At 43.3% G+C, this 12,165-nt stretch overlaps 1 protein-coding gene and 1 long non-coding RNA gene across 8 annotated transcripts; both read right to left on the bottom strand.

The window, feature by feature from the left end:
- Positions 1 to 326: 326 nt before the first annotated feature.
- Positions 327 to 2,005, bottom strand: LOC120651351 (early nodulin-75-like). Of its 3 annotated transcripts, none has more exons than XM_039928829.1 (3): positions 1,728 to 2,005; positions 851 to 1,370; positions 380 to 666 (listed from the first exon to the last, which is right to left on the bottom strand). In XM_039928829.1, exons 1-2 carry the CDS (start codon positions 1,882 to 1,884, stop codon positions 856 to 858), a joined length of 672 nt encoding a protein of 223 aa, XP_039784763.1. In that variant the 5' UTR covers positions 1,885 to 2,005; the 3' UTR covers positions 380 to 666; positions 851 to 855. The 3 variants fall into 3 exon arrangements, with proteins under 3 accessions (XP_039784762.1, XP_039784763.1, XP_039784764.1); XM_039928830.1 differs by having other exon boundaries at positions 380 to 672; positions 857 to 1,370; XM_039928828.1 differs by having other exon boundaries at positions 327 to 1,370.
- Positions 2,006 to 5,324: 3,319 nt separating this feature from the next.
- On the bottom strand, positions 5,325 to 10,039 carry LOC120651353. 5 transcript variants are annotated; one of them, XR_005666139.1, is made up of 5 exons: positions 9,539 to 10,039; positions 8,126 to 8,217; positions 6,488 to 7,984; positions 6,275 to 6,370; positions 5,325 to 5,983 (listed from the first exon to the last, which is right to left on the bottom strand). It is a non-coding gene; the product is annotated as an uncharacterized LOC120651353 (long non-coding RNA). The 5 variants fall into 5 exon arrangements; XR_005666138.1 differs by having other exon boundaries at positions 6,275 to 7,406; positions 7,574 to 7,984; positions 9,539 to 10,034; XR_005666137.1 differs by having other exon boundaries at positions 6,275 to 7,808; positions 7,913 to 7,984; positions 9,539 to 10,034.
- Between the last annotated feature and the right edge of the window lie 2,126 nt (positions 10,040 to 12,165).

The raw sequence follows: 12,165 nt of genomic DNA, 5'->3' as shown, positions 1-12,165 counted from the left end.
TCTAGCTACCTATAATGTACTAAGGTTAGAGTCTCGTGTGTCACGGTCATTGCTAGACTCTTATCTTCTATATCCCGTTTACCTCTATTATGTTAGTTGGTTGATATCACTAGTATCACTCGCTTCTTAGATACTTTTGAACCATAGTGCTTCCCCACGAATTATAATACTCTGGAATACTAAGGTGAAATATTACAGCAATAATTTTGTGCGATTGCAGAATATCAATTCTTTTGGGCATATCAAACACACCAACTCAATAAGATTATAGTACTGTTAAAATTCAACAATTCACCGAATATAGCGACGTAAATCAGACATGAATCTTGCAATTGAAGCAAAGCATTGTTTGATTTAGAACAAAGTATCACTCACAGGATACATAACCACAAGGTTATTTCAACCCACTAGCATTCAAAGCAGAGTAATAGCTAATTTCACAAAGAACGAGGACGGCTGAAGGTACGCAGTCCACTTTAATCAAAGCTAAACAACGATCCCCAAGTACAACCTCACAACTAATTCTCGACAATTATTCTCCATGCGTTCATTAGTACTTGCACATACCGAATTATTAACTAACACAGCACAAGCAGTGGTAGAATATGCTGAACTCATGGTAGGAGTAATTTATGCAGTGCGCAGCGAGAGGATGGTAGATCGGAGTTGGCTCAGGGGCGGAGACAGGGGGGGCAGTGGCCTGGCCCCTCCTAATGATCCCGTAGCACCATTATAGTACTATTATCAAAGGTGGAACTTACCCCAGTGGTAGCCTGTGGCAAGACTTTTGCCCCCCTCCCCAATCACTGCTTAGCCCCTCCAATGATCAAATCCTGGCTCGGCCACTGAGTTGGCTTATGGCTTCCCGTACGCCGGAGGAGTGGGAGAGTGGTATTCGGGCGTTGGTGGGTGGTACTCCGGTGTGGGTGGATGGTATTCTGGCGTGGGAGGGTGGTATTCCGGTGTGGGGTGGTACTCCGGCGCCGGCTTGTGCTCAGGCACGGGGTGGTACTCCGGCGCTGGCTTGTGCTCTGGCACGGGGTGGTACTCCGGCACGGGCTTCTTGTGGAAATGGTCGAGGAAGTGCTTCTTGAACGGGACGCATAGGAACGCAGACGCGCAGTCCGCGGACGGGTAATGCGTCTTGGCGGGGATGGCGACGAAGGTGCCGCATGACATCGGCGCGATCTTGGACGGCTCCTGGCCGGGGCAGGGCGCGTTGGCGGCGCTGTGGAGCTGAGCGTGGCAGTCGGCGCCGTGGAGGTCGGCAGCGAGGGGAACGCTGAAGGCTCCGGAGCTTTGGAGCTCACTGACGGCCCTGGTCTCGTATTCGCCGTTGCTGTTCTTGCACTTGATGGCCACCTGAAGACCTGTGAACAACAAAACACGGTTTTCTCATGTTGGAAAAAAGCTAAGGGCCCTAGCAGTTTTGATTATTAGACACATATTTTTGGCTTGTCATTACTGGTACTTTCAAGCTCCGACGATCTCCATGACAATATTAGCGATAATTTTTGGCTCGTTATTGTTTCACATTAAAGATTTCCATTTGAAAACTCCAAGTGAATGTTGGTTACTATGTGTTAGTTTTTTTCTTTCTGATGGAACCTATGTGTTAGTTTTATTAAGTCGGTGCAGGAAATTAACCCCGGCTATTACCAACAACTTCACCACGCCAATGTATTGCGCTAGCCATGTGCATCTATGCCCCCATGTTACTGACGTACCTTTGAAAGCCGTCTCGGCCTTCATGTTCTTCCTGGTGCAGTCGGCGCACCTGGCCAGGCCGACGACGACCGACGCCACCTGCTGGCGCTCCGCTGCGTTAGCGACGGCTATCGCCATCAGCACGGCACAGACGCCGAGGAGCATCCTTCCGGCCATGGTGCTGCTAGCTAGCTAAGGCGAAGGCTACCGGTAGCCGTGTGGTAAATCAACCTGGCACGCCATGGCTTTTATAGGCGCGGCCGCATTGATCACACGCAGCTCGGCAGCTCCATGGTAGGGTTGGAGCGGGCAAGGCAAGGCAAGCCCGCCGGCACGCAGCGTCGCCGGTTTTGTAGATGGGACATTAATCGAATCCACGCCGTCCGGATCAAGCTGAATTCAATTTTTTGATCGCCTCGGCGATCCACATTTATTCCGTGGCAACGCAAACGCATCTGAGTAGATACGAATACGATCGTGCGCGCGCGCGCTCCAGCACATGGATGCATGCCAATATGCTAGCAGTGCCGGTTCCCTGCCGCAATTACTGCCATCATGCGCTTTTGCAGTGAGAATGATACAGGGATATGAGCTGGATACATGGTCCACTACGATGAAGTGGTGTCAGTCTGACGATCTTTACATGCATGCATAGAGAGCAATTGATCCCCTACTAGGTTGTTTTGGAATACTACTATGGAATTCTACATAATCATATGAATGCTTCACCATATTTGTTTTTTTTTTGCAAAACACAGTATAGATACATATAGACGCTCTCATTCACACGCATGCAAACTCACCCCTATAAAACAACACATGCAACCCTACTCTTAATTATGTTCACCTCCTATATATATACCGATTACCAAATCGTTAGATTCGACGTCAGTGGTGAAGTGAGCACAGACACCTCGTTATTGATGGCACATCGATCACTTGTCACTAAAAGAAAACGTGACGGTTAAATTCTATAAGCTAAGCTCAATTCACCATCATTCTTGATTTTTTTTTAATTATGTATCTTGCAGTTTCACCTAGCTTGTAGTTCAGTGATTATGTAGTTCACTTGTGTAGATCTTTGTTCGTACTTTGAGGGCCGGGGAAGGGATGTTGATTTCTAATCCCAACTTGAAGGCACGTCAATTGGCGAATTTGGTACTGCAAGGACGACCTTCATAAAGAACGAAGTACAGGTTACCGGAAATCCCACTGCGGATTACGGTAGAAAATAATGCGTACCTTTTGCCGGCTATAGAATCAGATCTAGAGAGTGGACCTAGTGTATAGACACATTAACTTGTAATTATTTTACCTCAAGCTGTACTGATTTAATCTACAGACTGGACAAATTGCCGCCCCCCACCCCAGAAAAATTGTTATGAATTGATGAGCAAGTGGTTTCAAAACATAAACTACACTGTGCACCTTGCTCTTTTCTATCAGTAACTACATTTGCTTGTGCTTTGATTTTGTTAAAAAATTGAAAATAGTACTTCTATATATTTTAGAACAATAGTTTCGTTCTCATCTTCAAAATTTTCCGACACGTGGATAGAATCTCGAATGAGTGCATTGTATTGCTTTTCTAAGAATGGGAAAACACTGAAGTGAAAATATTTAGCATGAATATTTAGTGTGTGGCCGGTTTCTAAACTATTGAAACCATTCTTGATGAATTCTCTTATTGGATCCCCAGACTCTCCATGTGGAGATCCGGCTCCCTAATCTTTTCATTAGTGTCACTAAAGTTTTATAGCCAGTCAATGACTTCATATGTGACTGTGGCATGCCAGCTTGGTGCCTGGATGGCCAATGCCACCCCACGTGACATGCAGATGTAGGTCATAATGTTGAGAGGATGAAATCACTACTAGAAAATGGGCCAAAGGTACCAGCTGCTGCAGCCAGTACTGATGCGTCAGTATGCAACAGCAGCTAGTACCATTGGCCTCGACCGAGCCCAGAGAGGGAAATTGGTATCGGTTTGTGGCACGATTCAGTGCCAATAATACTCCAGCGTAGGCACTGGGTCATGCCGCGAACTAGTACCAATTGCCCACGGCAGCGAAGGCACCGGTTGGTTGCACGAACTGGTGCGTATTTAGTAGGAAATGGCATCGGCTCATGCCAATACCCAGTGCCGGCAATAGCTAGCACAGGCCTAAGGCACCACTTGCTTCCTCTACCCGGTGCTAACGAATTAGAATTAGCACCGGGACCGGGGCACCAAGAGGTGCCTTTGGCCCGCATCTATAAATACCCCACCCCTCCCCCAAGCTGTCGTGAACTCACTGTTCATGGCAGCCGAGTAGGAGGAGGGGAGGGGAGGGGAATTTTTTGTATTTTTTTTGTTAAAAGGTAAGTAATTTTTTACTATGACCTAGCAATTATTTTTTTAGATGTAGTTAGCATTTTGACTTAGTTTATTCATGTTATAAAGATTTTAGATGTTCTTAGTTGCCGCTTGGGAACTTTGGAATTTACGGAATGATAAAATTTTCAACAATGCCGCAATCAGCAGAAGACTTTGGATTTCCAAGTTTAAGAAGCAAGTCCACCTTCAGCTTTTAAGAGTGAAGGAGATTTTTCACCCTTAAATTGTACAATGGCTAGATACTATTGTTCAGAGTCTTTGCTTTTCTTTTTATCTTTGCGCCCCCCCCCCCCCCCCCCCCCCCCCCCGCCGCCTTGTAAGTATACTCCCCCTGTACAGCTTGTTTTTTGCTTTTTATAAAATCAAAAAATTAAGCGCTGTGGGGTGGGGAACTCCCCCACAGTTTTTCTTCAAAAAAATATCTTTAGATGTAGTTAGCACAATATTTAGTTTATAGTTGTCATATTAATTGTTATACATGTGATAATTAGGTTTGGATATAGTTAGCACCCCATTCAGTTTGTAGTTGTTATATTAATTATTTGGTATATTACAATTAGATGTAGTTAGCAATTTGGTTATATTATCATATAAATGAATTGTGAACCTTGATTGTTCAAGACTAATGGACTAATTATGAATGTGAGAACTCATTCTAAATTAATCCATTATACTTAAACAATCAACAAACTGAAGAGTGTCAAAATAATTCTATAGTTAGCAAGTTATTCAATTTATTATTTGTATTTGTACTATAATTGTTATACATGTTATATTATTTTTAAATTTAAATAGCAAGTAAGTTAAAGTTGAAAATATGAGTGTAAAAATATGATGTATTTTTATGTAAATACATAGACACATATATAGAGTAATTGTGAATATCTAAACAAACTGAAGAGTGTCAAAAATAAATTTTTTGCTATAATTGTTACATAGTGAGATAGAGTATTCAATGTTAGTTATAATTTTGTAGTGTGACTGAATCATTTTTACAATTAAATGATGTATATAAATGAATTGTGAACTCAGATGAGTCGGCAATGGATGGACAATGCCAACCGACGTTCAATGGAGTTCATTGATGGTATGCATGAATTCATAGATGCGGCCAAGAAACACAAGTATGACAGTTTCTTTCGTTGTCCATGCAAATTCTGTAAGAATGAGAATGATTACTCGTCATCAAAAACCATCCACAGTCATTTATTCAATAGTAGTTTTATGCCCAACTACTATATTTTTTTTATGAAATGCCCAAACTTTATTAATAATCAACAGTACAAGTAATGTTGATCAGTCGACAGGGGGCCTGCTGGACAATCTCGGATGCGTTGTATGTGGGTGCATCCATCATTTTGATGAGCACAAGAGAAAGTGAGGGATAGATCGTCCCCAAGGCCAGTGTTAATGGCCAACTTTGTAGTAGCTAAAACATGTGCTCTAGAGTTGGAGCTCCTGCTAATTTTCTTGAAGGTACAGATGGTATTCAAAGTGTTCCTATGTATTTTTGAAATAAGCGGTCGTAGCCTCCAGGAGATGTGTTTGACACTGGTGGATGAAGGTTGCAGACAGCTGTGAGCCTGTACATAACAGGACATCCGTGGCCTGCAGAAACTGTAGGATAGTTGTGGCAAGTTGAATTGCTTGGAGTTCAGCTTGGATGACTAATTCTGCCTCAGCTGCAGCTTGAATTTCGAGTGAGGTGCGTGGCATCTCTTCTGTCCTTGCAAAATGAAGGGAAATTCCTATTCCTGTTTCTCTGGTTATGTGGCCCACCTAAAGATAGTCAGGCGTGATGGCAGCATCTGTGAAGCATGTCCAATTGTGATTTTCCTGAAGAGTGAGCTCTTCTGGGTCCCTTTGCAAGATAGGTGCATTGAGAGAGTCTTCCTATACCTGTGAGAGTTTATTGTAATACTAGTTGAATGCCCGTGCGTTGCTATGGGTAATATTTTTTTTATAAGTTGATTGCATTTATAGTAAACAAGGATCGAAAAACACACACAATTTAACACCCAACACTCCAAACTATTTCAATTAATCTTCAATATGCTGTAACACATTAAGTTAGTCAAATTAGTCTATGAGAAGTAAAACTATTTCCGACAAAAGCGTCCAAATTTTTCAGCGAGCCTGACAAAAATCATGCACATGGCAAACAAAGCGAATGACAAAAACAGAATGTACCAAAATGCACGAGGTCGAATTCTATCTTGTTTTGACCCTCCAGACGTATATAGGTTCTCTTGACTTCATCTAGTTCCTCCCACTGCTTTCAATTACCTGAGACCAGTAGAAACAAAATAAAATTCTCAGATTATTTCATCACTCATTTAGTTAAACATATTTATCTTGAGGCTGCTGTAATACAAAATTAATAAGGGATTCGGAATCCAATACCATTCCGGTAATCCTATACAAATTTATCTCGATTATTTCATCACTCGTTAATAGGTAGTCAGGTACTCTACTTCCAGAGCATCACTTATCTCATTTAAGTTGTTTTACTATGCAATGGAGGCCTGAAAACTTAAGCCATGCAACTATTTTAAGAAACTGGAGCACAAACAAAAAATTTATCCGAAGGACTTCCATTCACCACTCTCTGAATTTAACTGTGCTGTTGAACAAAGCCGGTGGCAATAGCGCCTTCATTGCTCCACCTGCAGTACAGAAGTGTTCGACTTCAAAATTATTTGGAAACAAAATAATTGAAATACTTTTGGAGTGAATGCAATTCAAAGAAATGAAGCTTGTTGGTCTTCCTAAGTTAGGTAAGCTTGCATAGCAAATTTCAGAAGGGAAATAGACTACTGCGACTGCTGAAATCCATCAGTTAAGTGGGTGCTGAAAAAATTATGTGTACATACTAAATGGCAAGGGCGCAAGATGCAAAGAAGAACTGAGCTCAAATGATATCAATGGTAAAATAAAAAAATGTTGGTTGAAGCAATCTCCCACTCTTGTGGCTAAGTTGTTGTTCTTGTCGTTTCTAGAATTCTGCAACAGAACAATATTATTTGTAAATACAAACGTAGGAATCTTTGTAAAATAGATACTATTCTTCAGCATGGGGTGAGATCTCAAACTCTCAACTTTTGTGTGTGGCTGTAGGATCGGCATGGACCCTGAATGAATGCTTCTAACATCAACGCTTTAAGATTACCTATACAATTTAGTGACTTCGGTCTCCAATGTGGTCCAAAAATAATATTCCCAACCATAATTCAGATGTTTGTATAATTGCATGTAAAAAATCTTTATCATACTGATAATGTCATGGCACTGGTTGCTTAACCCAATGGAGCCAAGTCTTGCCCTGAAATAAGTACAACTAATAAGAGGAAACAACAGATAAATAAAGAATGCAGAGAAAGCGTGGCATCAGTAAAATTGAAACAACACATCGACCCTGCATTATTAGAGCTCCCGCCCCTCCCAGATGATAAGACTACACAGAAATCATATTAACCATCAGGTACTCACAGAATATTCAGTAATAGGGAGATTTGTTTAGAAGGCAGACAGCTCAGCAGAGAAAATTGTCAACGCACAAGTACCAGATTTTGGTGGGAGATTTAGCAGTTCCTGCTAATTTTAAATCAGTTTAGCCAGGGACATGGAAAGAAGACAGCAAAATCACGGAACTCGCCTGGTGATAGCTTGGCGATGCAGTTCCGAAGGACATTCTCTACGGAGAGACAGATGCCTTAGATACCGACTGGCAAGTTAGCTCCAATCAAACATGATAGTTCAATAGAACATCACAGAAACACATTTTCTGAGAATTGATGGTAGAAGCAGAGAAGAAAGGGCATCACATACCTTTTAGCAGACAACTCACAAGCAATGAACTATAAGCTTGGTCAGTAATCTCGTATCCTCAAAGTCCTCAGCCTGGTTAGTGGAAACGAAAGAAACAAGACGTGAGAGAGTGATCAATACCAGCGAATGGACGGTAGAAATCCCTTCTTTTGGCAACACATATACTGGGCAAATCATCATATCAAATATTCTGATAATCAGACAAATAGTTACCTAGAATCACGCTAAGCACTATTCAGACGAAGTGTTAGGTTCACAAGAGTTGTATTAAGCAAGCTGGCCACAGCAACAGCAACAACACAGATCTGCATTGAAAAATCTCAGTTAAAATTTATGCAATGTAGTTTGAAGATTCATCCAACAAATTCAAAATATGCAGATTAGCATCACAACTAATGGATAAGGATCACAACAGCATTCTGAAATCACGGTGAGAAGAAATAATTAGTCAATAACTACATATCAATCATTATAGATGAGCTAACAACCAAACATCATGCATCTCCTGTACAACCAAACATGCTGCTGCCCGCTGACTTTAAGTTCATCTTCTTGTCCTCACACCCAAAGAGAGATGACAAGACAATTGGTTTTCCCAATATGATCCCATTAATCCACTTCTCTTTCGAATTTAAGAATAATAGATTTTCTATAAAAAGAAACCCTTTCTATGAGCAAAACTAAATCCAACAAAAATAGTGGCACACCCTATGAAGCCAGATTTCACATGTGACCCAAGCCACGCCCATGTAGATAAGCTGAAACTTGTAGTGTCAAATATGACACTGATTCGTACATCAGTCAGGCTAACTTAGGCAGCATACAACTGATTTTACCCAAATCAAAATCTAGCAAGAAGGAAAAAGAAGGGTATGAGACATGCCATAAGAGATGGGGGAGGGTCGCAGGGGGATCCGGAGACGCAAATCGAAACCTAGCAAGGAGTGCAATCAGTACAGTGGTGTGTAGTGACGCCAGAGCGGTGCGGCGTGACGGCGTCGTTCTCGTTGAGCCGCGGCGTCGAGCTGCGGCCGGAGTCGCGCGGCTCGGCGGCCCCGAGATGTCCGAGGAGGGGGGCCAATAATAAGCCAAATTTAAGATTTTAGTAGTCAACTGGGCATAAAAAATTTCATGTTACAATAGCCTGGTTGTTGAAATATGGAGCATACAGAAAAATTAATGTTGGAGCTGGAACGTATTTGTGAATCCTGGATACCAAAGCTCACAGAGATGGTTCGTGAAATTTCTGCTGCATATTTATCACCTAGATGAAACCTTAACCAAGTCAGACGCCTCATCATCCTGATGATTATGTGTGGTTAGCACCTCTACCGTTAGTAAGCTCTGCAAGGACATGATGTACCCGATTACCGCTGCCTAGCCTCAGCCACTGCATTACCCCCAATAATGGTGATCACCCAACCCCAAAGGTTTGCAACTGCCATGTGTTTTGGAGCATGACAGGAAGGAATCGGCCTAGATCAGGTAGGATTAGAAACTGAAAAAAGGGGGGGTGAGCTCGATTTCCCCGAATGAAAAAAAAACATTCAACATTTGCATACAATCAGAGCTGAGATGTCAATCGATTGTTCGAACTCTCCAACACGAACTGCAAGAGGAACTCACCTACTCGGTGTGGAGGCACGTCGGGGACGCCACAGTGGGGCGCAGTGACGCCAGAGCGGAGCGGCGTTCTCGTTCACCCACGGCGTCGAGCTGGCGCCGGAGTCGAGCGGCTCGGCGGCCCCTCGATGTCCGAGGAGGGGTGCCACCCGAGTAGGGGCGCGCCGGCTCGATGTCGCGCGCTACCGGCTGAGGCCCGCGGGTCGGTGTCGTGGAGTTCGCGGAGGAGGCGCGCGAGTTGGCGGCGCCGAGCTGGCGGAGGCCGGCAGCGCGACGGGGAGGCGAGGGCAGCGAGGGCCGCGAGGGCGTGGCGGCGGCGTCGGCGGGCGAGACGGACGCGAGGGCCGAGGGCGACGCGGGAGCGGCGGCGTCGGCGGGCGAGACGGGGAGGGCGAGGGACGGGGAGGCGGGGAACTGCCGGTTCGCGTTGGGCGAGACGGACGCAAGGACCGAGGGCGGCGCGAGAGGGGCGGCGTCGGCGCGAGCAGGACGGCGAGCGAGAGACGGGGAGGCGGGGTAAATTTATGCGCCCAGATGTTTTTGAGAATTTGAATAGCTGCAGGGGTTAATCTTTTTTATCCTTGATTGTGAGTTAAGTTTGAATTGGATCGCGTGAGGACCTGGAGGCCATTTTTGTAGTGCAAATGCCTTTAGGAGAGAGTTTCTAGTAGACAATGTCAGGTTCGAGGGAGATTATTATTGGAGTTTAGATAATAGCATGTGTACTGGCTCGGAGAAGATTTGGTGTATTAGATGGGTGTTCCATTCAGTGGAGTCATTGGTCAGAAGTTCTCTAACTGGCAAAGGATTGATCCTTGGGGGGAGAATGAGGATGGAGGTGAGGAAAAGATCTTTACTCGTTGCAATCATCCATGCTGAATGGATAATGAGGCTTTTGTTTATCGTGTGTAGGTCTCTTATACCAAGGCCTCCTTGACTTTTGGCTTTACATATATCTTTCCAGGCTCTGAAATGGAAGGGTTTGGATGGGTTTTCCTCTTGAATTCCTTGCCACCAGAAATTGCTAAAAATAGAACTGATTTTCTTAATGAACTTTTTTTTGGGGAAAAGAATGTTTTGCATGTAGTAAATAGTGATAGAATTGACTACAGAATGAATATAAGAGAGACGACCTGCATGGTTGAGTTTGTTGGCTTTGAGGCCAGTAAGTTTTGTTCTTAATTTATTAATGAGAAATTTGTAAGCTTGGGTCCTATCTTGATGGGAAAATATAAGGGGTGTCCTAAGTGTTTTGTGTCTGTTTACATTTGTTGGACAAGAAAAATGGATAGGATATTGTCTTTAATGTTTTCAGTGACATTTTTGCTGAAGTTAATTGAAGATTTTGCCAATTAGGGGAACTGGCCTGAGCTGCAGCAGAAATGTTGGAGAATATTGTAAAATGTTGCAGCTCCTTGGGGCTCAGCTTTACCAAGAATAATGAGATCATCCGCAAAAAGTGCAGAGTGAATGGCTGCGCAGTCTTGACCAAGAGATATACCAGAAAGTAGTTGTTGTGCCATGGTTTGCTGTAGGGTGATAGAGGACAACCCTATCTAACCCCCGTTGTGATTGGAAAAAAGGGCCTGGAGTGTTGTTTACTAGTACTGAAAATTGAGGTGATGAGAAACAGGCTTGAGTGAGATTAATGAAGGAGTCAGCAAAGCCTAAAGAATGCATGGCATTTGTGATGAAATTCCACTCTAATCTGTCTTTGGCTAAGTCTATTTTTAGCATGAACCCCTCGCTTTTCCATGTTTTTAGTGAGACTGAGTGAGCTATTTCTTGAGCAATGATGATATTAGAAGCTATGTGTCTGCCAGGAATAAAGGCCGCCTGTGAAGAGTGGATGTTGGATGGCAAATGGATTTTAATTCTGTTAGCAAGGGACTTGGAAATTATTTTTTAAATGACATTGCAAAGACTGATTGGTCTAAAATCTTTGGGTGAATCAGGGTTGCTCTTTTTTGGTATTAAAGCAATGTAAGTTTGCTTGAGCTCAAGTGAGATGTTTCCTATTTTGCAGAATTTCTGTACGAGGTCAACGATGTCATCTCCAATCCATTTGCATGAGGCTTTGTAGAAAGCTGCATTAAGGTCATCAGGTCCTTGGGCAGCATTGTCTCTCATGCTGTTTAGGATGCTCCAAATTTCTGCTTTGTCTTGGATCGAATTGGTGAAGTCTGCAAGATGGGGGGTTCAGGGATGCTACTGGTTGGTTGGAGTTTGGGGTTGGGTTGGTGGGTTTCTGAGAAGAGGTTGGAAAAGTAGTGCGTAAAATAGGCTGAAATTTAGCCATGAGTGGTTAGAGGTTGGCTCTGGTCATTGAGAAGGAAAACTATTCTATTTTTCTTGCTCTTTTGATGATTTGCTGCTCGAAGAATTTGTTGTTTCTGTCCCCGTTCTGAACCCAGTTCTTTTTGTAGCGTTGTCGGTGAAATTCAGCTTCTTTGTCTTAGATGGTTTGGTTATGTTTGGATCAAGCATGGAGAAATACTATACCACAACCACAATATAGCGACTACATTTTAGTCGCTATAAATCGCTATAGCAACTGACCATCGATCAGCATAAAGTTACGCCGACACTAACTATTTATCAGTAAAAGTGCTGTCGGGATAAGTTTTTGC

Source organism: Panicum virgatum, chromosome 9K (genome assembly GCF_016808335.1).
Source record: "Panicum virgatum strain AP13 chromosome 9K, P.virgatum_v5, whole genome shotgun sequence".
Classification (NCBI taxonomy): domain Eukaryota; kingdom Viridiplantae; phylum Streptophyta; class Magnoliopsida; order Poales; family Poaceae; genus Panicum; species Panicum virgatum.
Note: the sequence above shows the minus strand (reverse complement) of the source record. Positions and strands in the feature narration are given on the sequence as shown.

Excerpts from the sequence above, each read along its gene's own strand:
- LOC120651351 (XM_039928828.1), bottom strand. The coding sequence starts at position 1,884 with ATGGCCGGAAGGATGCTCCTCGGCGTCTGTGCCGTGCTGATGGCGATA. Across the intron at positions 1,371-1,727 it reads GGCCGAGACGGCTTTCAAAG|GTCTTCAGGTGGCCATCAAG; the intron begins GTACGTCAGTAA and ends TGTTGTTCACAG.